General features: G+C 47.8%; 3 protein-coding genes across 3 annotated transcripts in view; 1 reads left to right on the top strand and 2 right to left on the bottom strand.

The window, feature by feature from the left end:
- LOC139311676 (uncharacterized) overlaps window positions 1–23,952 on the bottom strand; it is a 396,884-nt gene that overhangs the window by 245,089 nt on the left and 127,843 nt on the right.
- On the top strand, window positions 7,971–13,339 carry LOC139313425 (zinc finger protein 678-like). The gene is made up of 4 exons (XM_070939037.1): window positions 7,971–8,079; window positions 10,386–10,788; window positions 10,875–10,990; window positions 11,381–13,339. The coding sequence occupies exons 1-4, from the start codon at window positions 7,971–7,973 to the stop codon at window positions 13,051–13,053; spliced, it is 2,301 nt and encodes a 766-aa protein (XP_070795138.1). The 3' UTR covers window positions 13,054–13,339.
- LOC139313424 (H-2 class II histocompatibility antigen, E-B beta chain-like) lies at window positions 16,487–20,859 on the bottom strand. The gene is given in 7 exon segments (XM_070939036.1): window positions 16,487–16,523; window positions 17,390–17,413; window positions 17,639–17,756; window positions 17,912–17,975; window positions 17,977–18,167; window positions 20,325–20,603; window positions 20,727–20,859. Coding segments are annotated over 7 exon segments (846 nt in total).

The following is a 23,952-nucleotide window of genomic DNA, read 5'->3' as shown; positions in this document are numbered from 1 at the left end:
TTAAACACTTAAAGAGCCACTTGGGCCCATTTCCCACAGAAAACAAAACATTGGGAGCCACAAAACCTGGGTGGACGTTTCCAACTTGATGTCACTCACTCCCACCCAATCACATGTCCCCCCACCAAGCCTATTATCCTACCATCCCAGCACCATTGAGAGTGTCCTGACATATGGCATTCTTGCATGGTATGGGAGCAGCTCTGTAGCAGACAAAAAAGCTGTAGAGAGAATCATTAAAACTGCCCAGAATATCATTGGACTCCAGCTACCAGCCCTGGATGATATCTTCAAATCTTGCTGTTTGAGGAAGTTGCATAACATTCTCAGAGACTCTTCCCATCCTGCTTACAATCTTTTTGGACTGTTGCCTTCTGGCAGAAGATACAGAACAATTAAAACTCGGACCACACGTCTTCTGAATAGTTTTTATCCCAGAGCTGTAATTGCACTCAAAAATGAACTAAAGGGCCACCATCAGTGAGCTGTTGGACAGTGTTACTTGGTCTGTTGTGTGGATGTTTGGGTGGTTTAGGGGTAGAGAATTGTGGTGGGCGGGGGGGTGTTTGGGGATTGTTATGTGTGTTGGACCTGGTCTTTGCCACCACTTTCTCTACAACCTTTCCCACAAAGGGTAGGTTGGAGACTGGCCGAAAGTTCTTTAATTCTGCTGGATCCAGGGAAGGCATCTTGAGGAGGGCCCTTACAACCGCTTCCTTTAATGGTTGCGGGAAGGACCCCTCCCTCAAGGATGCGTTAACTAAAGCCTGGAACCAGCCTCGTGTCACCTCCCTGCTGGCTGAAACCAGCCAGGAGGGGCACGGGTCCAACAAACAGATGGAGGAACTCATCGCACCTACAGCCTTGTCCACTTCCTCAGGAGTCACAGGCTCAAACTCGTCTCACACATTAGAACTAAGACCCGCCCCCATCATCTCAGTCGGTATTGTCCAATCAGAGTCCAGGTCCATCCAAATCTGAGCGACTTTATCCAACAGAAACTGCACAAACTCCTCAGCTCTACCCTGCAAGGGCTCCTCCGCTCCCCCTACATTAAGGAAGGAGCAAGTCACCCTAAATAGGGCTGCTGGGCAAGAATCAGCGGATGCAATAAGCCACTAAATAAGTCCTAATAAAGGCTCTCAAGAGTGTTTGGTCAGATTCAGATTTACTGGTCCTCCAGCGTCGCTCTAGACGTCTCTTCTGGCGCTTCATCTCCTGGAGCTCCTCGGTAAACCAGGGAGCTTTCCTGGATCCACTGCCATTGAGAGGTTGCAAAGGCACAATCCTGTCCAATGTCCCAGACGCTGCCCTATTCCAGGCAGCCACCAGGGTCTCAGCCGGACTGTGGACAAGGGAGTCAGATATCTCCCCAAACTCCTTCTGAAATCCTTCAGGGTCCATTAGGCGTCTGGGGTGGAACCACTTAATCGGCTCCGCTTCCCTGCGATGGAGGAATGGCATCTTGAAGTCCAACCTCAACAGGAAATGATCTGACTACAACAAGGGAGAAGCATCTATACCCCTTAATTCCAGATTCTGTCTCCACTGCCCCGAGAGAAACACCAGGTCAAGCGTGTGTCCTCCCCTATGGGTTGGACCCTGAACTACTTGGGTCAGGTCCATGGTTCTCATGGAAGCCATGAAATCCTGAGCCACATCTGAGGATTCGCCAAGTGAGGGCAGGTTGAAGTCCCCCAGTACCATAAGCCTGGGGAACTCCACCGCCAACCTGCTATTGCCTCTAGCAGCACAGGTAGGGCTGTTGTAATGCAGCTAGGAGGCAGGTACATCAACAACAAGCCCAACTAAACTCGAGTCCAACCTCAAGAGGAGAGACTCACACCCAACAATCTCCGGGGCAGGGATCCTGCAAGGACAAAAACTCTTCCGGACAATAGCTGCCACTCCTCCACCCCTTCCCTGGAGTCGTGGCTGATGCAATATCTGAAACCTGTCTGGGCACATCTCTGAGAGGGAAACACCCCCCTCCTGGCCCAGCCAGGTCTCAGTTATACATGCCAGGTCAGCCTCCTCCACCAGGATTAAGTCCTGAACAAGGAGAGCCTTGTTAACAACAGACCTAGCATTAAACAGCAGCAACCTGAGGCCAGGGCCCTGACATTCCAAGTCGCCAGGTATACGAGGTGAGCCCGGGGAACCAGAACCAGAGGGGCAGGAACAAGTAATCGCTTTGAGGCAGCGAGTCCTAGTTCCCCGAGAGCGGCCTACCCCTTGGCTTCTTTTTTGTGTCAAACACTTTTTGAGATTTAAGGAAGTTACCATATTTTTTGGAGTATAAGACACACCTTTTTACACCACAAAAGGGGGTGAAAATTTAGGTGCGTCTTATACACTGAATGTAGCCCTGCCCACCCACTGCCCCCCACCCTTTGGCCTGTGCCTCGCAGCAGTTACCTCCTTGCAAGCAAACAGCAAGAAAAAACAGCCCCTTTCAGGTTAACTAGCCTAAATTGATTAGATCTGCCTCCCGACTCTCAGCTGCTTTGTGCAGGGCTCTGCAAAAATTGCTGGAGCAGATTTTTTTCCCTTAGCTATGCTGAAAAAATGAAACTGAAAGTAAAGCAGATTCTTTGCTACAACGTGACAAAATGAGGCAGAGATATTTCTTTTTCTTTTTGCTCATCAAAAAAGGTAGGTGCAAACAATGGGAAATTTGGGACAAAAGAGGAGAGTTCAAGATTTTAAAACACAAAAGAAAAAAAGCTCTATTTAACTAGGGAATTGCAATAATTGAGATACGATTAATTGTATATTGTGTTGAAAGCAGAAATGGTTAAGTTGTGGTTTGGAGGAATATATGGGGAAAATTATTTGGTTTATTATTATTGGTAAATATAATTAATTGATTTGTAAGAAATTGGATTGCATGGAAATAATTGGAATATTCATGTTCATATTAATTAATATGCAAAAAAGATAGTTATAACTAATTAATTTATATTAAAATGTTGAATTTGTATTAAACAAGTATAATATTAAATAATTAACCAATGTGAGGATGGATATAAAAATAGATGACAATGGGAAGGGGTATAATATAGAATAGAAGGGAAAAATTGAATTTAATTAAGATTAGAGATGAGGATGAAGGGTAATATTGGTTTTTTTAAAAAAATAGAGGAATAAATATGGCAAAAGGAAATATAGAAATTGTAAATTTAATTGAAATGACTAAATGCTGTTTAAATTTGTGAACCAGCCACATACTCTGTTCAAAGAAAATACACGGTATGTTTGTATGTGTGTTTGTCTAAAAACTTAAAAAAAACAACAACCAAAAAAGGTAGGTGCGTCTTATACTCCGGTGCGTCTTATACTCCGAAAAATACGGTATTTCCAAGAGAAGGAATGAATGTCCCATTGTAATTTTGTCCGTTGTGTCTTCTTATAGCATCATCTCTTTTGTTTTGGGTTAAATCCTGTTCATTTACTTATACTTTAGCTTTGATTAGCTTCACACTTTTCCCAACATATTTTTTCCTTATTTTCTCTCGTTGGGCAAGAAAGTCTTACATCGGAGCATCGGTGGAAGATGAGCTTTCCTGATTCAAATTATTTGACTGGTTTCTCTCATGGCTTTGAAATTCCATTCGAATTCCAAACTGTTCAGTTCCATCTTTAGCATTGATCACTTGGAACAGTTCACAGAAATCTTGATTCTCCTGCCCATTATTACCTTCAAAGCAAAAGGGAAATGAAAACGATAACAAGGGTTACAAGAGAAAAAGATCAAAGTGTAAAAAGTCAAGTGAATTTCTTTCTGAGTTTCTTTGAAATTCCATTAGGTTGTATGTTTGCTTTGTAATTTATTACAAATAAATTACTTCGTAATTTATTGTAGTTTATAGTTTGTTTTGGGCCAAATTATTTAATGAGTTTTTATATTGTCTTTTAAATTTTGTAGTTTGTGTGTTTTATCTTTTCGTCTGTTCACCGCCCTGAGTCCTTCAGGAGTAGGGCGGTATATAAATCCAAAAATAAAAATAAAAAAATAAAAATAGTGGTCTGATATAGACATGATTTCTATATTCATGAGCTTTGAAAATATCTAGAAAACATCTTTTGTTTACAATTATATATATTTATATGCAAACCTCACTCAGAGTCTGTTTTGAGTTAAGGAATAGCATAGAATAAGAGTTGGAAGGGACCTTGGAGGTCTTCCAGTCCAACCCCCTGCTTAGGCAGGAAACCCTACACCACTTCAGATAAATGGTTATCCATCATCTTCTTTAAAATTTCTAGTGTTGGAGCATTCACAACTTCTGGAGGCAGCTTGTTCCAGTGACTAATTGTTCTGTCAGGAAATTTCTCCTTAGTTCCAAGTTGCTTCTCTCCTTGATTAGTTTCCACTTATTGCTTCTTGTCCTTCCCTCAGGTGCTTGAGAGAATAGTTTGACTCCCTCTTCTTTGTGGCAGCCCCTGAGATATTGGAACACTGCTATCATTTCTCCTCTAGTCCTTCTTTTCATTAAACTAGACATACCCAGTTCCTGCAACCAATCTTCGTATGTTTTAGCCTCCAGTCCCCTAATCATCTTTGTTGCTCTTCTCTGCACTCTTTCTAGAGTCTACAAATCTTTTTTACATCACAGCAACTAAAACTGGATGCAGTGTTCCAAGTGTGGCCTTACCAAAGCATTATAAAGTGGTATTAACACTTCATGTGATCTTGATTCCATCCCTCTGTTTATGCAGCCCAGAACTGTGTTGGCTTTTTTGGCAGCTGCCAAAAAACTCAACACAGTGGGGTGTGTGTGTGTGTGTGTACGTCTTATAGTCTGAAAAATGCTGTGGTGTGGAAACATATAGTTTTGAGATTGGGTCTCAAGTACTTGGGGGAGGGCTGGTCATAACGTAGAACAGTCCCTAAGTGAGTTATAACTCGGAGATTACCTTTACCCTAGGATGCTCTTGAGTGACTTTGCATGAGGCCTTTGTTCTTGAATTGGATTGGGAGAATGCTCTTCCATGGGCTGAGTGTGAACGTTCTGTTCTCACACAATTTTGGAGGTTTCAGAGGACAAATGACAACACACTCCTCTCACGTGACCTCCAGGGGACACAAAAGCACACCTCATTCAAATCAGGGGCCGATCTGGCATCCGAAATGGAGAGCAAAATCCGGCTGCTCCCCAGACCAGTCACCATTTACCTCTCCGAGTCCCAAGCAGCAGGAGATGAGGGCTGCTTTGCACCACTGGCTGGTGCAAATATACCAAGCTGAAGGGTCTTTTCCGGCTCCCTCCTTTCCAAAAGGTTGTGTCTCCATACTTTCTCTGTCCTGAAGAGCAACTCCAAATGGCTCCAAGGACTCCAGATGCCTTTTCCTTCACGGGACCATTTCTGGTGCTGCAGGACTGATCCCTGCAAGGGATTCCACTCTTTTTTTTCTTCCCCCAAAGAAAAGCTTGCCTTGCAAAGACCACAAATGGCTTCCAGTTTCTGTATCTGAGATGGGAAGATAAACAAACGTCAAGAATTAGAAAGTGGAATTCAGCCACTGAGCGACCTTCCCCCAACCTGTCCGGATCCCCAATCGGCTCATCCCAGCGCAGGGCCCAGGTCCCCGCAAGCAGGGCCGGGAAGGAGGCAGCTGGAGAAGCCACCCCGCTTCTCTCCCCCTCCGGAGACACGATAGGGCCCTCGGGAGCCTGGTGCGAATCCTTCCTCCTCCTCGTCCGGCTTCCCTCCTCTCCTGCTGGACCTCCTCTCCCCCCACTCGGCTCTTTCCCTGAGCCCCGCGAGAGCGGGGATGATGGGCTTGGGAGTAGGGAAAAGAAAGGCCCGCCTCTATGCCTCCCTGTCTCCAGAGGCGTCTCTTTCTCCATCTTCCTCTACTTTCCTGTCCAGGAACCGTCTGTGGAGATGGAGAAAAACCTCTCCGGAGCCTCCCTGAAGAACAGCCGCCCTGAAGGCTCCGCGGAGATCGGAGGAGGCCTCCAAAGGGGCCAAAATCCTGTCAGGAACGGGCGAGCGGTCAGAAGAGGAGGACCGGGGGGCTCTCTGGGGGATTCCGGCCTGAAGGGGAGGAAGGTGGGAGACGGGCAGGGAGGCCTCCATGAGGGAAAAGGATTGGGAAGAGACCGAGGAGGGAGAGGAAAAGGCTCCGCAATGGAGGAAAAGCTGGAAATCTCCGGAGAGGCCAGAAATTTTACCTCAGAACGAGGCTCCTTCATTTGGGAAGCGAAGGGGGGGAAATGGCGCCTCCTCTGACTGGAGAGAAACTCAGGGAGGAAGAGGGTGGAAAAGGGAGATGAACCTCAACTGAGACTAGGAGGAAGAAAAAAAACATTTCCACGGAGGGATCGAGGGGGAGATTCGCCTCCAGAGACGAGAGGAGGAAGCGGAGCCTTTAGGGGGGTTGAAGGCGGGGATCCTTCCGCCACTTTCCCCGCTTCTCTCCCTCCTCCTTCAGGTGACGTCACAGGGGACTCTGCCCGGAGACCGATGACGCTGGAGCAGCGAGGATTCCCATTGGTCCAAAATCCGAGGAAAAGGCTCCAATCCAGAAGCGCCGATTCCTCCTCTGGGGCTGGGAGCTCCTGGCAGGGACGCCCCCTCCCCTCCCCCCCTTCAGGTCACAGATCAAAGGTTTCTGCCGAAGGGAGGGAAAGGGGGAGGGGGAGACTTGGGGGTCACAGACCCCCCTCCCCCCCTCCCTCAGTCCGAAGGGAAGCCGCGGAAAATCCTCAGCTGAACCAGGAAGAGGCGGAGAGAATCTGCAGTCCAGCCGGATCCTTCCCGCAGCTTCCCCGCAGAATCCCCCGCTCGGCTCCCTCGGGAAAGGCTTCGGGGGAGAAAAACGTGGCTTGCCTCCTTGGAACCCGCGTCTCTCTTGCTCAGAACGTCTGGACGCAGCAGCTCCTTCCCATTCAGGGCTCTCTCCTCTCCCCCTCCCCAAACAGCCCCCCCCAAGACCACCTGAAAGGGACGGTCACAAAAGGGCCTCCGCCCCTTTCCTCCCCCTCCCAGCCCCTCTCCTCCCCCTCCTTCGCTTTCGGGCACCGGGGCCAGCGCCCCCACCAGCAGCATCAGGGCCATGGAGGCTGCCCCACAAGCGCCCCAAAGGGAGCTGGGAAAGACGCGGAGGCTCCCAGTCCCAGAGGAGGAATCGGGGGGTCTGGATGGGGTGGGGCGTTTCTCGTCTGGAATATCAGCCTTGGGAGGGCAGAGGGGGACCAATGGGAATCCTCCCTTCTTCAGCGTCATCGGTCTCCGGGCAGAGACTCCCTTGACTTCACCCGATGGAGGGGAGAGATCGGCGCAGAGAGAAGCGGAGAAAGTGGGGCGAGGGGGCTTCGGTCTTGGTTGGCCCGCAGCTCAAGGGGGGTTCATGCCAGCCCCGAGTGGCATAAGAAGGAAAAAAAAAAGGAAAAAATCTGCTGGGTGCGGGGGGAGGGGAGGGAGGGGGAAAGCATAATCTTTGCTCCGATCCTTTTCCAAGCTGAGCGGAGGGCAAGAAATGCCGACCCCCCTTTGGGAAAATGTCCCCCTCGGAGAGAAGCCGAAGCCCCCGCCCCACCCCGAGAGCCATGGGCTCCACCTCCATGCGAGGGAGGGGAGGGGAGGGTCAGTGGGGACCAGGCAGCCCTTGGGGGGCATAGCTGCAATCTGGCTCCATCCCTAGAGTGGGGGGGGGGGGGTTGGGACCCCAGAGCTGCCAGAGAAAATCCTGAGGATACTCAGACTGCGAAAGAGACAGATTTTCCCCTGAGGGATCTTGGAGGAAGAGCCTTTCCTGGATTGGGCCCTTTTCAGCCTTGGCCCTCCGAGCCCCTCCCCTCAGTCAGTCCCCCTCCCGAGTATTCCCATTTCAGGGACCCTCCCCCTCTCCCAAGTGAGCTGGAGGAAACCCGGAGGCCCCCTTCTGAGAAGGACCAGGGCCCGTTCGTAGCCTCCCGGGGCAGTTTGGGAACCTAAAAGGACATCTAGTCCCCCCTTCCATGCACACACAGGAAAGTCTAGCTGAGAATCGTGAAGAGAGCAAAGAAAGGGGAGGGTCTCCTGATGTGACGCACAAAGGACTCTGCCTGGAGACTGATGACGCTGAAAGTAGGGAGAGTTCCCATTGGTGCTTCAGCTCCTGGCCCCTCCCAGATCAAAAGTCCGAGAACACACACATACACACACACGTGTTCATTAAAAGTTAAGATTCTGCCGTAGGAAGAGTTGCTGGGCTGGATGACAAGTGGGGAGGGGCAGCCCCACAGCCAGCGAGGACACGTTGGGGGTCACACACAGACACCCCCGAATCCGAAGGGACCCATGGAAAACCATCCGCTAAACCCGCTGAGGGAAAAGCGCCGCTTCGCTTCAGGGGAGAAAAACCCCGTTTCCTTCCTTGAAACGCGTCTCTCTTGCACGGAACGTCTGGACGAACCGGCCCCTTCCGATTTCTCGCCCTTCGACCCCAAATGCGAAATCCCCTCTTTTTTTCTGTGGGTCAGGGTCCCCCTTTTCCTTGCAAAGAACGGAGATCCCGGAATAAAGTTGGGTCGTTTCTCCTCCCCTTCCCGCTCCTTTCCGCAAAGAACTTCGACAGGGGTTGGACTAGAAGACCTCCAAAGTCCCTTCAAGCTCTCTTCTCTTCTGACTGCAGGCCGTTGTTGGTTCCGCCCGTCAATCAACCTCCTTTCTTAAGCAGCCTCCATTTTCTTCCCTTCCTGGAACTGGACCTGATTTTTCTTCCGACACTCTCAGGGGATAAAATAGAAACCCCCGACTGGAAGCGGCAACTGAAGAGGTTTAACGTGGAGGAAATAGGCAGCTGCTGTCCAAAGGAAGAGGGAGACACGGAGACAAACTTTTTCTTTTACTTCCATATAAACGTATTTAAGATTCGCAGCAGAGAAGACAGTCAGGAAGATCCTGAGGTAAATTTCAAACGGCACCCAGAAGGAAAAGGCGGGAAAAAGGGAAACGCCCCCTTTCCACCCGCAGCAACCAATCAGAGCACAGATCCCCTCAGGCGGGAGCCCTCCCTCCCTCCCTCAGCCACAATGGGATATTCTGGACCTTTCTATATTTTCCAGCTGTTAAATTGAATATCTTCACATTTAAAGTATTCAAAGGAAACAGACCTAAAATGCCTTTACTTTTGTCCATTAGATTGAATTGTCAGCTTGGAATGTTTATGTTTTCATTTTGCACTGTGCTAAAAAGAAGTCAAAGTCTTTTTTCTTTTCTCTCTTGTACCTCAAGCTCTCTCCCCCCCTTCTCTTTCTCATTCCCTTAATTTCCCATTTCTATTTTCTTTGTGTTTTGTATAATAAATAAGATCTTGAGACCCTAGAAAGAGTGCAGAGAAGAGCAACAAAGATGGAGACAAAAACATATTAAAAAACGGTTGCTGGAACTGGGTATTTTCTAGTCTGATGAAAAGACGGAGGAGAGGCGACATGATGGCATCTTCCCATATCTCAGGGGCTGCTAGGAAGAACATCTCTTCTCTTCTCTTCTCTTCTCTTCTCTTCTCTTCTCTTCTCTTCTCTTCTCTTCTCTTCTCTTCTCTTCTCTTCTCTCTTCTCTAAATAAAAAGCAGGCCGAATGAAAGAGATGGAGTTGCACTCTATAGAAGACATAACCAAACCGCTCTAGAAACGCAACAGAAGAAAGGCGAAAACTTCCTTCAATGCATTTGGGTTGATATAAAAGGGGGAAAAGAAGCACGGAGGTTGAAGTCTTTTGACAGAGCCATGGAGAGGGGCCTTTCTTCTCCCTACTCCCAAGCCCATCATCCCCGCCCTCTTCCTTCCCCCTCCCATGTGCTCCTCTTTCCCGCCCTTTTAACAGTACTGACACTTTGCCCCAAATCCACCAGGGGGCGCTGTCTGCCAAAGGAAGGGAACTTCAGGCGCTTCCCCATTGGCCCACTGGAGCCTTGCCTCTCTAGGACTTTGCACTCGCTCTCCTTAACCCCTGGAGCCCCGGAGGAGGCGGAGAGGCTGTGAGAGAGTCTGGCGGGGGACATCCAGACGTGCCCCGGGTGAGGGGGGGCTCTTCCCGAGTCCCATGCTCCCCAGCCGCCCTCTCTGCAGGGGGAAGAGGAAGAAGCGGTCATGCAGCAAAGGTGGCAGGGATCCGGGAAAGAGCAGGGGGGAGGGGAAGAGCCGAGTGGGGGGAGGGGAGGCTCAGCAGGAGAGGAGAGAAGCCGGGCGAGGAGGAGGCAAGATTCGCACCCCGAGGGCTCCCCGAGGGCCCCATCCTGTCTCCGGAGGGGCGGCCTCTCCAGCTGCCTCCTTTCTGGCCCTGCTCTGGGATGAGTCTCTTGAGGCTCGGGGCAGGATGGGTGAAGGAGGTTGCTCAGTGGCTGAATTCCACTTTCTAATTCTTGCTGTTTCTTTTTCTTCCCTTCTCAGATACAGAAACTGGAAGCCATTTGTGGTCTTTGCAAGGCAAACTTTCCTCTTGGGGGAAGAAGAAAAAGAGCGGAATCCCTTGCAGGGATCAATCCTGCAGCACCAGAAATGGTCCCGTGAAGGAAAAGGCATCTGGAGACCCACCAGAGTCCTTGGAGCCATTTGGAGTTGCTCTGCAGGACAGAGAAAGGATGGAGACACAACCTTTTGGAAAGGAGGGAGCCGGAAAAGGCCCTTCAGCTGCTCAGCCTGGGAAGGGGGAGAAGCTCTGGACAAGAACCCGGCAGGAGATCCTGGAGGAGGAAACCATCCTCCCTTCACAAGTTCATCCCTGGACCTCCATCCAATACCGGGAGGCTGAGGGTCCCCGAGGACTTTGCAGCCGACTCCATGGCTTTTGCAGGCGATGGCTGAGACCACAAAAGCACACCAAAGCCCAGATGCTGGACCTGGTGGTTCTGGAGCAGCTCCTGTTCCTTCTGCCCCCAGAGATGGAGGGCTGGGTGCGGGAGTGTGGAGCAGAGACCAGCTCCCAGGCGGTGGCCCTGGCAGAAGGCCTCCTCTTGAGCCAGGCGGAGGAACAGAAGGAGCCGGTTCAGTTGCAGGTGAGAGACTTCAGGGAGCTCAGAAGGGAATAGAGGAAGTGTTTGAATACTTCACCCCTCCTTCCCAAACTTCTCTGGCGTTCATCATATGTGGCAATTCACCAATTCTTGTAGGACACGGTTCCCTTGTTTTCTCACTCAACCTCACGGATGGATATTGAGGTTGTGTTCTGAATATAAGAATCCACTTTGTGTCGTGTGACGTACATTAATTCTGCTTCTTTTTTCCTCTAGACTCTAGAAATCATGTCTATATACACCACTGTAGGCATGGAAATATAAAACCTAATAGAATTTCAGAGAAATTCAGAAAGAAATTCACTTGACTTTCTATACTTTGATCTTTTTCTCTAACTTTGTTATCATTTTCATTTCTCATTTGCTTTGAAGGTAATAATGGACAGGAGAATCATGATTCCTATGAATTGTTCCAAGTGATCAATGCTAAAGATGGAATGGAGAAGTTTGGAATTCAAATGGAATTAGGAAGCCATGACAGAAACCAGTCAAAGAATTGGAATCAGGAAAGCTCATTTTCCACTGATGCTCCGATGCAAGACTTTCTTGCCCAACAAGAGAAAATAAGGAAAAGATATGTTGGGAAAAGTGTGAAGTTAATCAAAGCTAAAGTACAAGTAAATGAACACTATTTAACCCAAAACAAAGGAGAAGATGCTATAAGAAGACACAATGGACAAAATTACAATGGGACATTCATTCTTTCTCTTGAAAATAATTTCCTTACATCTCAAAAAGCGATTGACATAAAAGAGAAGCTTTATAAATGTTTGGAATGTAGAAAATGTTTTAGAACAAGCAGGCAACTTACTATCCATAAAAGGATCCACACAGGGGAGAAACCATATAAATGCCTAGAGTGTGGAAAGACCTTTGCTCATGGCAGTACACTTACTATCCATAAAAGGATCCACACAGGGGAGAAACCATATAAATGCAAAGTGTGTGGAAAGACCTTTGCTCGTAGCTGTAGACTTACTTCCCATGAAAGGATCCACACAAGGGACAAACCATATAAATGCATGGAATGTGGAAAGGCCTTTGCTCAAAGAGTTACTCTCATTTCCCATAAGATGATCCATACAGGAGAGAAACCATATAAATGCATGGAGTGTGGAAAGACCTTTGCTGTGAGCAGTAGACTTACTATCCACAAAAAGATCCACATGGGGGAAAAGCAATTTGAATGCATGGAGTGTGGAAAGACCTTTGCTTATAGTAGTGGACTTAGTATCCACAAAAAGCTCCATACAGGGGAGAAACCATTTAAATGCATGGAATGTGGAAAGACCTTTTCTCAAAGAGTTACTCTTATTTCCCATGAGATGATTCACACAGGGGAGAAGCCATATAAATGCATGGAGTGTGGAAAGATGTTTAATCATGGCAGTGGCCTTAGAAGCCACAAAAAGATCCACTCAGGAGAGAAACAATATAAATGCATGGAGTGTGGAAAGACCTTTGCTCAGAGCAGTGGCCTTAGAAGCCACAAAAAGCTCCACACAGGAGAAAAACCATTTAAATGCATGGAATGTGGAAAGACCTTTGCTCAAAGAAGTTATCTTATTTCCCATAAAATGATCCACACAGGGGAGAAGTCGTATAAATGCATGGAGTGTGGAAAGACATTTACTCATGGTAGTGGACTTAGAAGACACAAAAAGATCCACTCAGGAGAGAAGCCATTTAAATGCACGGAATGTGAAAAGACTTTTGCTCATAAATGTGATCTTATTTCCCATAAAAGAAGCCACACAGGAGAGAAGCCATATAAATGCATGGAGTGTGGAAAGACCCTTGCTAAAAAACGTAATCTTATTTCCCATAAGATGATCCACACAGGGGAAAAGCCATTTAAATGCATGGATTGTGGAAAGACCTTTGCTCAAAAAGGTAATCTTATTTCCCATAAGATGATCCACACAGGAGAGAAGCCATATAAATGCATGGAATGTGGAAAAAGCTTTGCTCAGAATGGTCATCTTACTTCTCATAAAAGGATCCACGCTCGGGAGAAACTATATAGCAATAGCAATTCCATTTAGATTTATATACCACTCCACAATACTTTACCACACTCTCTGAGCAGTTTACAAAGTCAGCATATTGTCCCCAGAAATCTGGGTCCTCATTTTACCCACCTCAGAAGGATGAAAGGCTGAATCAACCATGAGCCAGTCAGGATCGAACTCTTGGCTGTGGGCAATTAGCCTGTAGTACTGCATTCTAACCAGTGAGCGACCGTGTCTCTCTATACCATATAGATTTGTATGTGTATGCATATTGTGCCTTTTTGATCCAAATGAAACAAGGTTGAATCCAACAAAATTAAATTTAATGTGGAAAATTTCATGAAATTACCTTGTCATGAAATTCGTCATTTATTTATTTAATTTTTATTTTATTTTATTTCGAATTTATATACCGCACCTTCTCTCGAGGGACTCAGGGCGGTGTATAGCCAGATAAAAACATACAATACAAACATTAAAAAATAATGAAAAGGATATATATTAATTTGGCCCCAATTTAAGATAACAAACCAATTAAAAAATTAAAAATGTGTTAAAAAATATGTTAAGCCAGCCCGGTTTGCTGAAAAAAGAAAGTTTTAAGGGCACGGCGGAAGGCACCGAGGTCTTGGATTCTCCTTATATCTGGGGGCAGCTGATTCCAGAGGGTAGGTGCCCCCACAGAGAAGGCCCTCTCCCTAGGGGTCACCAGCCTGCATTGTTTGGCTGATGGCACCTCGAGGAGGCCCTCTCTGTGGGAGCACACAGGTCGGTGGGAGGTCATCGGTAGCAGCAGGTGGTCTCGAAGATAACTAGGTCCTATGCCATGGAGCGCTTTAAAGATGGTAACCAACACCTTGAAGCACACCCGGAAGACCACTGGGAGCCAGTGCAGCTCACGCAGGAGCAGTGTTATGTGGGAGCGCCAAGGGGCTCCCGTGATTACCCGCGCGGCCGCATTCTGGACCAGTTGGAGCCTCCGGGTGCTCCTCAAATGGAGCCCCATGTAGAGAGTGTTGCAGTAGTCCAGGCGCGAGGTGACGAGGGCGTGAGTGACTGCACAGGGAATCCCGATCAACAAAGGGCCGCAACAAAGGGCCGTCATGAAATTCTTCATTAAATGAAGATACCTCTGCAGACTTGGACGAACTCACAGATACTGTAACATCATATGTCGTTTTTATGAAGACCTATGTGTGCCGACAAGAACCCTGCGAATATACAGTAACAATAAACCTACAGCTACGTGGTTCCAAACAGGAAGCCTACAGAAAAGGCAATAGAATGCTGTACAAGCAGGCCAGAAACGTGTTAACAAGGGAAATCAGAGCAGCAAAAAGTAGCTACTTGAAGAGCAAAAGAATCAGTTCTCAACAAATGAACCAGCAAACATGTGGAAAGCTCTTAAAAATATCACTGGTTACAGCAAACCTTCCCAAACTGAAGGAAATCAACAACTGGCAGATGACCTGAATGTGTCCTACTGCAGGTTTGAGAGAAAACTACTACCACCTATCTCCATAATCACCATCTCAGACACATCAACAACTGCTAAGCCTCCTACAACCTACCCTATCTCATTAGGCCCACCACCTCTGGTGATTACAGAGAATGAGGTGCAAACTCTATTTCACAGACAAAAGTCAGGAAAAGCACCAGGTCCAGACAAGATAATTCCTTCTTGCTTAAAAACTTGTGCTGAACAACTGGCCCCCATCTTCACCTGCATCTTTAATAAATTACTAGAGATGTGCTATATTCCTTCCTGTTTCAGATGCTGTACTATCATCCCAGTGCTGAACAAACCCTCTATCAAAGAAATAAATAACTTCAGACCAGTTGCTCTAACATCTGTAGTTATGAAGATCTTTGAAAGACTAGTGCTCAGCCACCTGAGAACAATCACGGACCCACTGTTAGACTCCTTGCAATTTGCCTACGGAGCAAATAGATTGACAGATGATGCTGTTAATATGACTCTGCACTACATCCTACAACATCTTGAATCTCCAAAGACTTATGCAAGGGTCCTCTTCAGCATTCAATACCATCATTCCAGATATTCTTCTATCTAAACTAAATCAACTAGCTGTACCTGACCACACTTGTAAATGGATCATAAGCTTCCTAACAGACAGGAAGCAGCAGGTGAAGCTAGGCAAAATCACATTAGATACCTCCACAATTAGCACAGGAGCCCCCCAAGGCTGTGTGCTCTCTCCACTTCTCTCTATACACCAATGACTGCATCTCAAAAGATCCCTCTGTTAAAATACTGAAGTTTGCAGATGATACAATAGTGATTGGTCTCATTCGAAACAATGATGAATCCACATACAGACGGGAGGTTGAACAACTAGCCTTGTGGTACAACCAGAACAATCTTGAACTAAATACACTCAAAACCGTAGAAATTATGGTGAATTTTAGAAGAAACCCTCCCATACTACCACCTCTTACAATACTAGACAACACAGTATCAACAGTAGAATCCTTCAGGTTTCTAGGTTCTATCATATCTCAAGACTTAAAATGGACACCTAACATCAAAAACATAATCAAAAAGCACAACAAAGAATGTTCTTTCTGCACCAACTCAGAAAGCTCAAACTGACCAAGGAGCTGCTGATCCAGTTCTACAGAGGAATTATTGAGTCTGTCATCTGCACCTCTATAACTGTCTGGTTTGGTTCTGCAACCCAACAAGACAGACACAGACTTCAGAGGATAATCGGAACTGCAGAAAAAACAATGGCTACCAACCTGCCTTCCATTGAGGATTTGTATACTGCACCAGTCAAAAAGAGGGCTGGGGAAATATTTACAGACCCCTCACATCCTGGACACAAACTGTTTCAACTCCTACCCTCAAAAAGATGCTATAGAGCACCGCACACCAGAACAACTAGACACAAGTTTTTTCCCAAACGCCATTACTCTGCTAAATAAATAATTCCCACAACACTGTCAAATAATTTATTAAGACTGTATTACTATTATTATTCTCTTCCTTACTAGTATCTATCGCTTCCCACTTATTACTATAAATATGTCGCTTGTATCTTTCAATTATATTGGTTTTATTTGTTTCCTAGTACGATTTGATAGCTTATTAATAACCTTGACTATCATTACGTGTTGTATCTTTTTATTCTTGATGAATGTATTTCATTCTCCTTATGTACACTGAGAGCATATACACCTAAGACAAATTCCTTGTGTGTCAATCGGACTTGGCCAATAAAGAATTCTATTCTATGCTATGCTATGCTATGCTATTCTATTCTATTCTATTCTATTCTATTCTATTCTATTCTATTCTATTCTATTCTATTCTATTCTATTCTATTCTATTCTATTCAGTATCCAAAATTCAGGGATGGAGGGATTTTATCCACCTGGAGAGAATCTGCCCCAATCAGCCCCCTTCAATGTCCCTCAAAGGCAGAAATTCTCCATCTTTCCATCAAAGCGTGAAGGAGGGCAGGATCAACTCAGGAGTTCTGTGGGAAAAAGAGACAGGAAGAAAATGAGAATATAAAGCAAAACCTGCGGTAGAAATAAGACACTGCTGCAAATAGTTCCCCTCTCCCTCTGTTTCAGGCCCCCAGTCAGGCCTACACTGCAGGGGGATGGTTGATAGGCAGGGACTGGAGGGAGGGGGCTCCCTTTACTGCCTCTGCCTGGATGGGGAGGGTCAAGGAAACCCCCCCACCCTCCAAAACATCTGAATTGTCCTTTTCTATACCCATAATTTCCTTTCTTGGTTGTGTGTGTACTTCTTGTTGTTGTCTCTTATAGAGGGGAGGAAGTTGTGGGTGTGTTTTTTGTCTTTTTCACTTTGTTTGATCACCTGTCTATTTGGGTTCTCAGATTTGGCTTTTAGGGACAATTTGCTACATTGTATATTTTCTGAAGGGAAACAAAGTTTCCCAGGCTGCACAAGCCATGAGTGTTTAGAGAGGGGGGAGGGGATTTTAACCAAAAAGATGCTGCTGGGATGGGGGTGGCAGGAAAGGGGGAGCCTGTTCTCACTTTGCCAGAAATAGTGTGAAATACATGGGGAGGAGGTAGGGAGGAAGGGTTGGCCATGAACGTGGGGTGCTTCCTACCCCAAATGACAGAGGGGGGGCCCTCCCCCACCTTCCCTTCTGCAATTTTACAAATCTTGGAAACATCCTCAGTGAGATTTTTAGTGTTTGTGTTTCCTTGCACTGCGTTTTGGGGTCTCTGTATTGAAAAGATGGCTAAAGTTTCACAAATTTGCCTCATCCTCAGCCAGGAAGTTCTGTGGGATCACTTCAAGGTTGCTTCAATTATAACTTTTGTAGGGAGGGGTTGTGATGAGGAAGGAAGAGGAGAAACTCACCTGCAGGAGGTTGGATGGGAGTTGCTGGAAGGAGAAAAAGACCCAATCAGGACCTTTCATGGGCTGGAGGACTTAGCGGGACCCCTCCCCATTGATAGCCCATAATAGGTTGTGTGATCTTCCCTTAATAGCCCCTCAAAGAATAGAAGTTACCAAACTCAAGAGGCCCCTCCTGGCCACCTGTTAACCTGAGGAGATGCCTCCCCTGGAGGGTCCCCTCCCCAGAACCTTTCTTCCAGCCCCCCATACTCATCTTTCTTGCTCTTCAGGTAGGAAAAGAGCCCCACAGCCAGGAACGTCACTCCTATCATGGCTCCCATTATCCCCATCCAGAGTTTGCTCCTGGCAGAGCTGGAGGAACAGTGCTCTGGGGAAGGAGAAGAAGCTTCAGCTGAGCAGGATGATCAGCCCCACCTTCCCCCAGGAGGGTCCATTCCTGCACTCCCCACAGGAAGGGTCTTTCCCCCTTCTCAGGGCAGGATGGGGTCCCAGACCAGGAGGGGAGAGAGGGGAGGGGCTTACCCCACTGGATGGTGATGGGGGCAACCAAGCTGGCTTGCCCCACCTGGCAAGTGTAGAAGTCCCCCCCGCTGGGTCTGGGTCTCCAGCATCACCTGGAGCTGATAGGTCCAGTCTCCATTCTGCAGTTCCTCCCCGAAGGCCATACCCTCCTTCTCTGGCCACCCGTTCTTCAGCCACTGGACCTCGATCTCCACGGGGTAAAAGCCTGTCAAAGCAGGGTCCATCTTGGTGGGGGAGATGGTGACGGTGGGCTTGGCTGGAGGGAAGGAGGAGGAGGAAGGACATAAGAGACACAACAGGGCCTAGAACAGGAGACCAAGTTGGTTAGTTCAGGCCAGGAACCTTTTTCACTCCTAAAAATATTCTGTGTTTTGAGTCATCTTTCAAAGCAAATTGCAGCAAGAAATTAAAAGGGGTCTTGAAAGATGGAAAAACGTAAATCCTTCCTGATTGGGATTGGTTTCCATCATCAAATTGCACAAATCCAACAGAAATAAATGCTGGAAACACCCTGAAACAAAAGGAACCTTCTGACAGATGTGGTGGAAATGGAAAGAAACCCAGAAGATAGGGAAGGCATGAACAGCATGATAAATAAATCAATGATAAAGAAATATATCTATAAACTGGGCAGGAGAGAGACCTTGCTGGATTCCTCCTCCCACCCATCCCCACAAAATATTTGGATGGATTTTCTGGAGGGAAGTTGTTTTCCCAAGGTCGATTTTCTGGACCTTGGGAATTATAGGACTGATGGGAAGGAGCCGGATATATTTTTCCCCTTTTGATGCTTAATTGTCATCATTGTATAATTTCGAAGCTTTTAATTGTGATTTAGTTTTTAACTTTATTTTTTATATATTTTTATTTTGGGGTTATAATATATTGTGCACCACCCAGAGCTGCTCTTTTTTTAATAGCAATAAATACAAATAAATAAATTTTGCAGATCTGAGAATATATAAGGGTCAAATCTTTATTCAGAAGAATCCTAATAAATTAGATGACTTGGATGAGGGGATAGATGGGGAACTCATCAAATTTGCAGATGACACCAAGCTGGCAGGAATAGCCAACACTCCAGAAGATAGGCTCAAGATACAGAAGGATCTTGACAGACTTGAACATTAGGCGCTATCTAACAAAATGAAATTCAGCATGCCCACGCAGGTTTTGTGGGAAACGGGTCAAATGGCTCTGAGTGTTTTAAGGTTGCAGACCCCTGCCCTAACACCCCCCCCCCCCCAGGGAAACCACAATTGCAAACCCTAAACTGTCAGGCATATTTCCTTTCAACACTCAAGAAAGAAAAACCCCGACTCCATTTTCATAGAGAAAGGTACTTTTACTGAGTGAGAACTGAATGCAACCAAAGAAAAGCAAGATCTGAAGCAAAGGCGCGAAAATCCCATATAGAAAGGATCCTCCCCAAGTGTCCAGCGTAAATCATCCAATCCACAATTTCTCCAGGGATCATGTGGGTGCAAACGTCTGGCAGTGTCATCCTCCAGCTATGCCACAACCGTTGACCTTATCAGCTTCAAAGAAAACGCTGCAGCAAACTTTTCTCTCTTTCTTCTCCTACAGTTCACTTCCCCCTTCCCAAAAATTCCAATAGCTCCCCCCTCCCCCCGTTTCATGGCAGCCGAGCAAGTAAGCAATGAAAGAGCGGAGGCTGACATCACACATCACACACCAAATCCCAACCACCCCACCCCCAGGGTTTTGGATTATTAGATTTAATGATTTAAAGTGACTTTTATTTTATTTTTTTATTTTTTAAAAAATTTGATTTATATGCCGCCCTTCTCCGGAGACTCAGGGCGGCTTACAATGTGCTAAGCAATAGCCTTCATGCTTTTGTATATTTATACAAAGTCAGCTTATTGCCCCCACAAACTGGGTCCTCAATTTACCTACCTTAGAAAGGATGGAAGGCTGAGTCAACCTTGAGCCTTGGCGAGATTCGAACCTGCAGTAATTGCAGGCAGCTGGTCTTAATAACCACCTTAATAACAGGGTGCCTTAGACCACTGTACTACCAAGGCTCTTGGTAGTACAGTGTACTACCTGTAGTACTTTGGCCCCCAGACAAGATGAGTTCAAAAAGGAAGAGTTACTCCGTGGAATTCAAGAAAGGAATCGTGGAGGATTCTCAGGGCAAGAATCTGGCAGCTTTGTTGGATCTCCATATGGTCCGAAAATGGAGAGGAAAATACGATGACCTCATTTAACAGGTGCAGGAGGGAAATGGTAAGAAGCACAAGTGTGGATCAGGTCGGCAACCATTATTTCCTGAACTTGAAGACAGCATCTCTGAATGGATCGCTGACAGGAGAGCAAAGGCTTTAGTTGTACACAGGGCTGATATTCAAGCATTTGCCCTTGCAATGGCACCATAGTTGGAAATTACCCAGGAACAATTCAAAGCCTCTCAACACTAGCTGGATGGCTTCCTTCAGCGATATGAACTGTCTCTGAGGAGATCCTCCTTGCTGTTCAAGCTGGAAGATGCTGAACTTGTCAAACGGGCACTTGCATTCAAGTCCTTCGTTGATGGCATTGACTTTTCCAAGTACCAGCTCTCCAACATGATTGCCATGGACGAAACTGCAGTATTTATGGGCCAAGGAGCTCAAACTCCAGGGGAGGGGAGGGGTGGTGGTCGTTATTATTAACGAGGATCTGGGTCCTAGGGAGACCACTGTGCCTCAGATAGCCGGATGTGAGTCCCTCCTTGTGAGGTGGGGTCGTGGGGTTCAGATGGGCTTGTTGCTTACGTACCTGGCTCCCTGCCGCGTGGCAACAGCCCTACCTGAGCTACTCGACGTGATAGCCACGGTGGCAGTAGATACACCCAGGCTTTTAGTCATGGATGATTTCAATTTGCCATCCGTTGGTGAAACGTCTGAGGTGGCTCGGGAGTTCATGGCTTCCATGACAGCCATGGACCTGACCCAGTTAGTTCATGGCCCTACTCACAGGGGAGGTCACACTCTGGATCTGATTTTTGTCTCTGGCCAGTGGTTGAGTGGTCTTGTTATTGGGGATATAGACAACCCTTGTCATGGACAGACCACTCACTCCTTCGCCTGGATCTTCGAACCGCTGCCCCCCACCGCAGGGAGGCAGATCCAATTAGATGGATCCGCCCCAGGCGCCTGATGGATCCTGAGAGGTTCCAGATGGAGCTTGGGCCATTTCCTGAGGTTCTAGCACATGACTCGGCCGAGGAGCTGGTAGCCGCCTGGGACCAGGCGGCTGGTGGGGCCTTGGACCGAGTCGTGCCTTTGCGGCCTCTGACCCGGTGCCGATCCCATGCGGCTCCTTGGTTCACTGAGGAGCTGAGGGAAATGAAGCGCCAGAAAAGACGCCTGGAGAGCGGTTGGAGGGCCAGTCTCGCTGAATCTGATCGAACACGGGTAAGGTCGCATATTAAGGCCTACCTAGTGGCGATAAAGACGGCAAAGTTTAATTACTTTTCCACCTCTATTGCGTCATCAGGGAATCATCCGGCCGTTCCCTGCTCCATCCGGGAGTGTGGGAGGATCCCTTGGAAGGCAGGGCGGAGGATTTCGGACAATACCTGTATGACAAAATCGCTCAGATCCGGGGGGATTTGGACTCTGACTGGGTAGATCAGGGCAGGGTGATGAGGAATAGTCTTGAGAATGTTATCTGGGAGGAGTTTGATCCTGTGGCTCCCGAGGATGTGGACAGGATTTTGGGGAGACTTAGTGCGGCCACATGTTTACTGGACCCGTGTCCCTCCTGGTTGGTACTGGCTTCCCAGGAGGTTACACGAGGCTGGCTCCAGGGTGTTATCAATGCTTCGTTGAGTGAGGGTTACTTCCCCACCGCCTTGAAAGAGGCGGTGGTGAGGCCTCTCCTCAAGAAGCCGTCCCTGGATCCGGCAATATTGGCCAACTATCGTCCTGTCTCCAACCTTCGCTTCCTGGCGAAGGTTGTTGAGAGTGTGGTCGCGCGACAGTTTTCGCAATTCCTGGAGGAAACATCTTATCTAGATCCGTTCCAGTCGTGTTTCAGGTCTGGGCACAGCATGGAAACGGCATTGGTCGCGTTGGTTGATGATCTCTGGAGGGCTCGGGACAGGGGTTGCTCCTCTGTTCTGGTCCTGTTAGACCTCTCAGTGGCTTTTGACACCATCGACCATGGTATCATGCTGCACCGGCTGGATGAGTTGGGGGTGGGAGGCACCGTGTTACGGTGGTTCTCCTTTCTCTCCGACCGGTCGCAGTTTGTGTTGGCAGGGGGGCAGAGGTCGACCTCGAGGCCTCTCATTTGTGGAGTGCCGCAGGGATCGGTCCTCTCGCCCCTTCTGTTCAACATTTATGTGAAGCCGCTGGGTGAAATCATCCGTGGTTTTGGGGTGAGATACCACCAGTACGCTGATGACACCCAGCTGTACATCTCTACCCCAGGCCACCCCAACGATGCCCTTGAAGTGATGTCCCAGTGCCTGGAGGCTGTGCAGGTCTGGATGGGGAGGAACAGGCTCAGGCTCAACTCTTCCAAGACTGAGTGGCTGTGGCTCCCGGCATCCCGATATAGTCAGTTGACTCCATCACTGACTATTGGGGGCGAGTCGTTGGCCCCCACAGAGAGGGCTCGCAATCTGGGAGTCCTCCTGGATATGCAGCTGTCTTTGGAGGAACATCTGACGGCTGTAACCAGGGGGACCTTTTGTCAGGTTCGCCTGATTCGCCAGTTGCGGCCCTTTCTTGATCGGGATTCCCTGTGCACAGTCACTCACGCCCTCGTCACCTCTCGCCTTGACTACTGCAACGCTCTCTACATGGGGCTCCCCTTGAGGAGCACCCGGAGGCTCCAGCTGGTCCAGAACACAGCAGCGCGGGTAGTGACGGGAGCAGCATGGCACTCCCATGTAACACCGCTCCTGCGCGAGCTGCACTGGCTCCCGGTAGTCTTCCGGGTGCGCTTCAAGGTGCTGGTTATCACCTTCAAAGCGCTCCATGGCATAGGGCCTAGCTATCTTCGAGACCGCCTGCTGCTACCGACGACCTCCCACTGACCCGTGTGCCCCCACAGAGAGGGCCTCCTCGGGGTGCCATCAGCCAAACAGTGTAGGCTGGTGACCCCCAGGGAGAGGGCCTTCTCTGTGGGGGCACCTACCCTCTGGAATCAGCTGCCCCCAGAGATAAGGATAATCCAAGACCTCAGTGCCTTCCGTCGTGCCCCTAAAACCCATTTTTTCAAGCAAGCCGGGCTGGCTTAAGAAGAAATTTTTAAATGTTTTTAAATGTTTTAATTGGTAGTGAGTTTTAATTGGGCCAAATTTATATATCTTTTAATTGTTTTTTAATATTTGTCCTGTATGTTTTTTAATTCTGGCTGTACACCGCCCTGAGGCTTCAGGGAGAAGAGCGGTATAGAAATTCAATAATGTTTAGTTTAGTTTATTTGATTTGTATACCGCCCTACTCCCGAAGGACTCAGGGCAGTGAACAGCCAACAATAAAATACATAGATACAAAAAATTTAAAACCAGAATAAAATCAAATTAAATCATTTTGGCCCAGACAGATTAAAACACCCCAATAATTTAAAAACAGATTAAAATTTACATATTTAAAAAGGGAGAGATTAGGCCAAGCCCGCCTGATGGAATAAAAAGGTCTTCACAGCACGGCGGAAGGAGCGCAGATCTGGGATCCTCTGTATCTCCGGGGGGAGCTCATTCCAGATGGTAGGTGCCCCCACAGAGAAGGCTCTCCCCCTAGGGGCTGCCAGTCGACACTGTTTGGCTGACGGCACCCGGAGGAGTCCCTCTCTATGAGAGCGCACTGGCCGGTGGGAGGCTATTGGTGGTAGTAGGTGGTCCCATAGATAACCAGGTCCTAAGCCATGGAGCGCTTTAAAGGTGGTAACCAAAACCTTGAAGCGCACCTGGAAGACCACCGGGAGCCAGTGCAGCTCGCGCAGGAGAGGTGTTACATGGGAGCGCCATGTCGCTCCCATTACCATCCGCGCGGCCGCACTCTGCGCCAGTTGGAGCTTCC

Source organism: Pituophis catenifer, unplaced genomic scaffold (genome assembly GCF_029215685.1).
Source record: "Pituophis catenifer annectens isolate HBS135680 unplaced genomic scaffold, rPitCat1.0.hap2 SCAF_2, whole genome shotgun sequence".
Classification (NCBI taxonomy): Eukaryota; Metazoa; Chordata; class Lepidosauria; order Squamata; family Colubridae; genus Pituophis; species Pituophis catenifer.
The sequence above is the reverse complement of the archived record's forward strand: the minus strand, read 5'-3'. Positions and strand labels throughout refer to the sequence as shown.

Bases quoted from the DNA above. Each gene is read 5' to 3' on its own strand.
- LOC139313425 (XM_070939037.1), top strand. From the start codon at position 7,971: ATGCACACACAGGAAAGTCTAGCTGAGAATCGTGAAGAGAGCAAAGAA. The intron at 10,789-10,874 runs GCGATGGCTGAG...TTCTGCCCCCAG, and splicing joins CGACTCCATGGCTTTTGCAG to AGATGGAGGGCTGGGTGCGG. The intron at 10,991-11,380 runs GTGAGAGACTTC...TTTGCTTTGAAG, and splicing joins AGGAGCCGGTTCAGTTGCAG to GTAATAATGGACAGGAGAAT.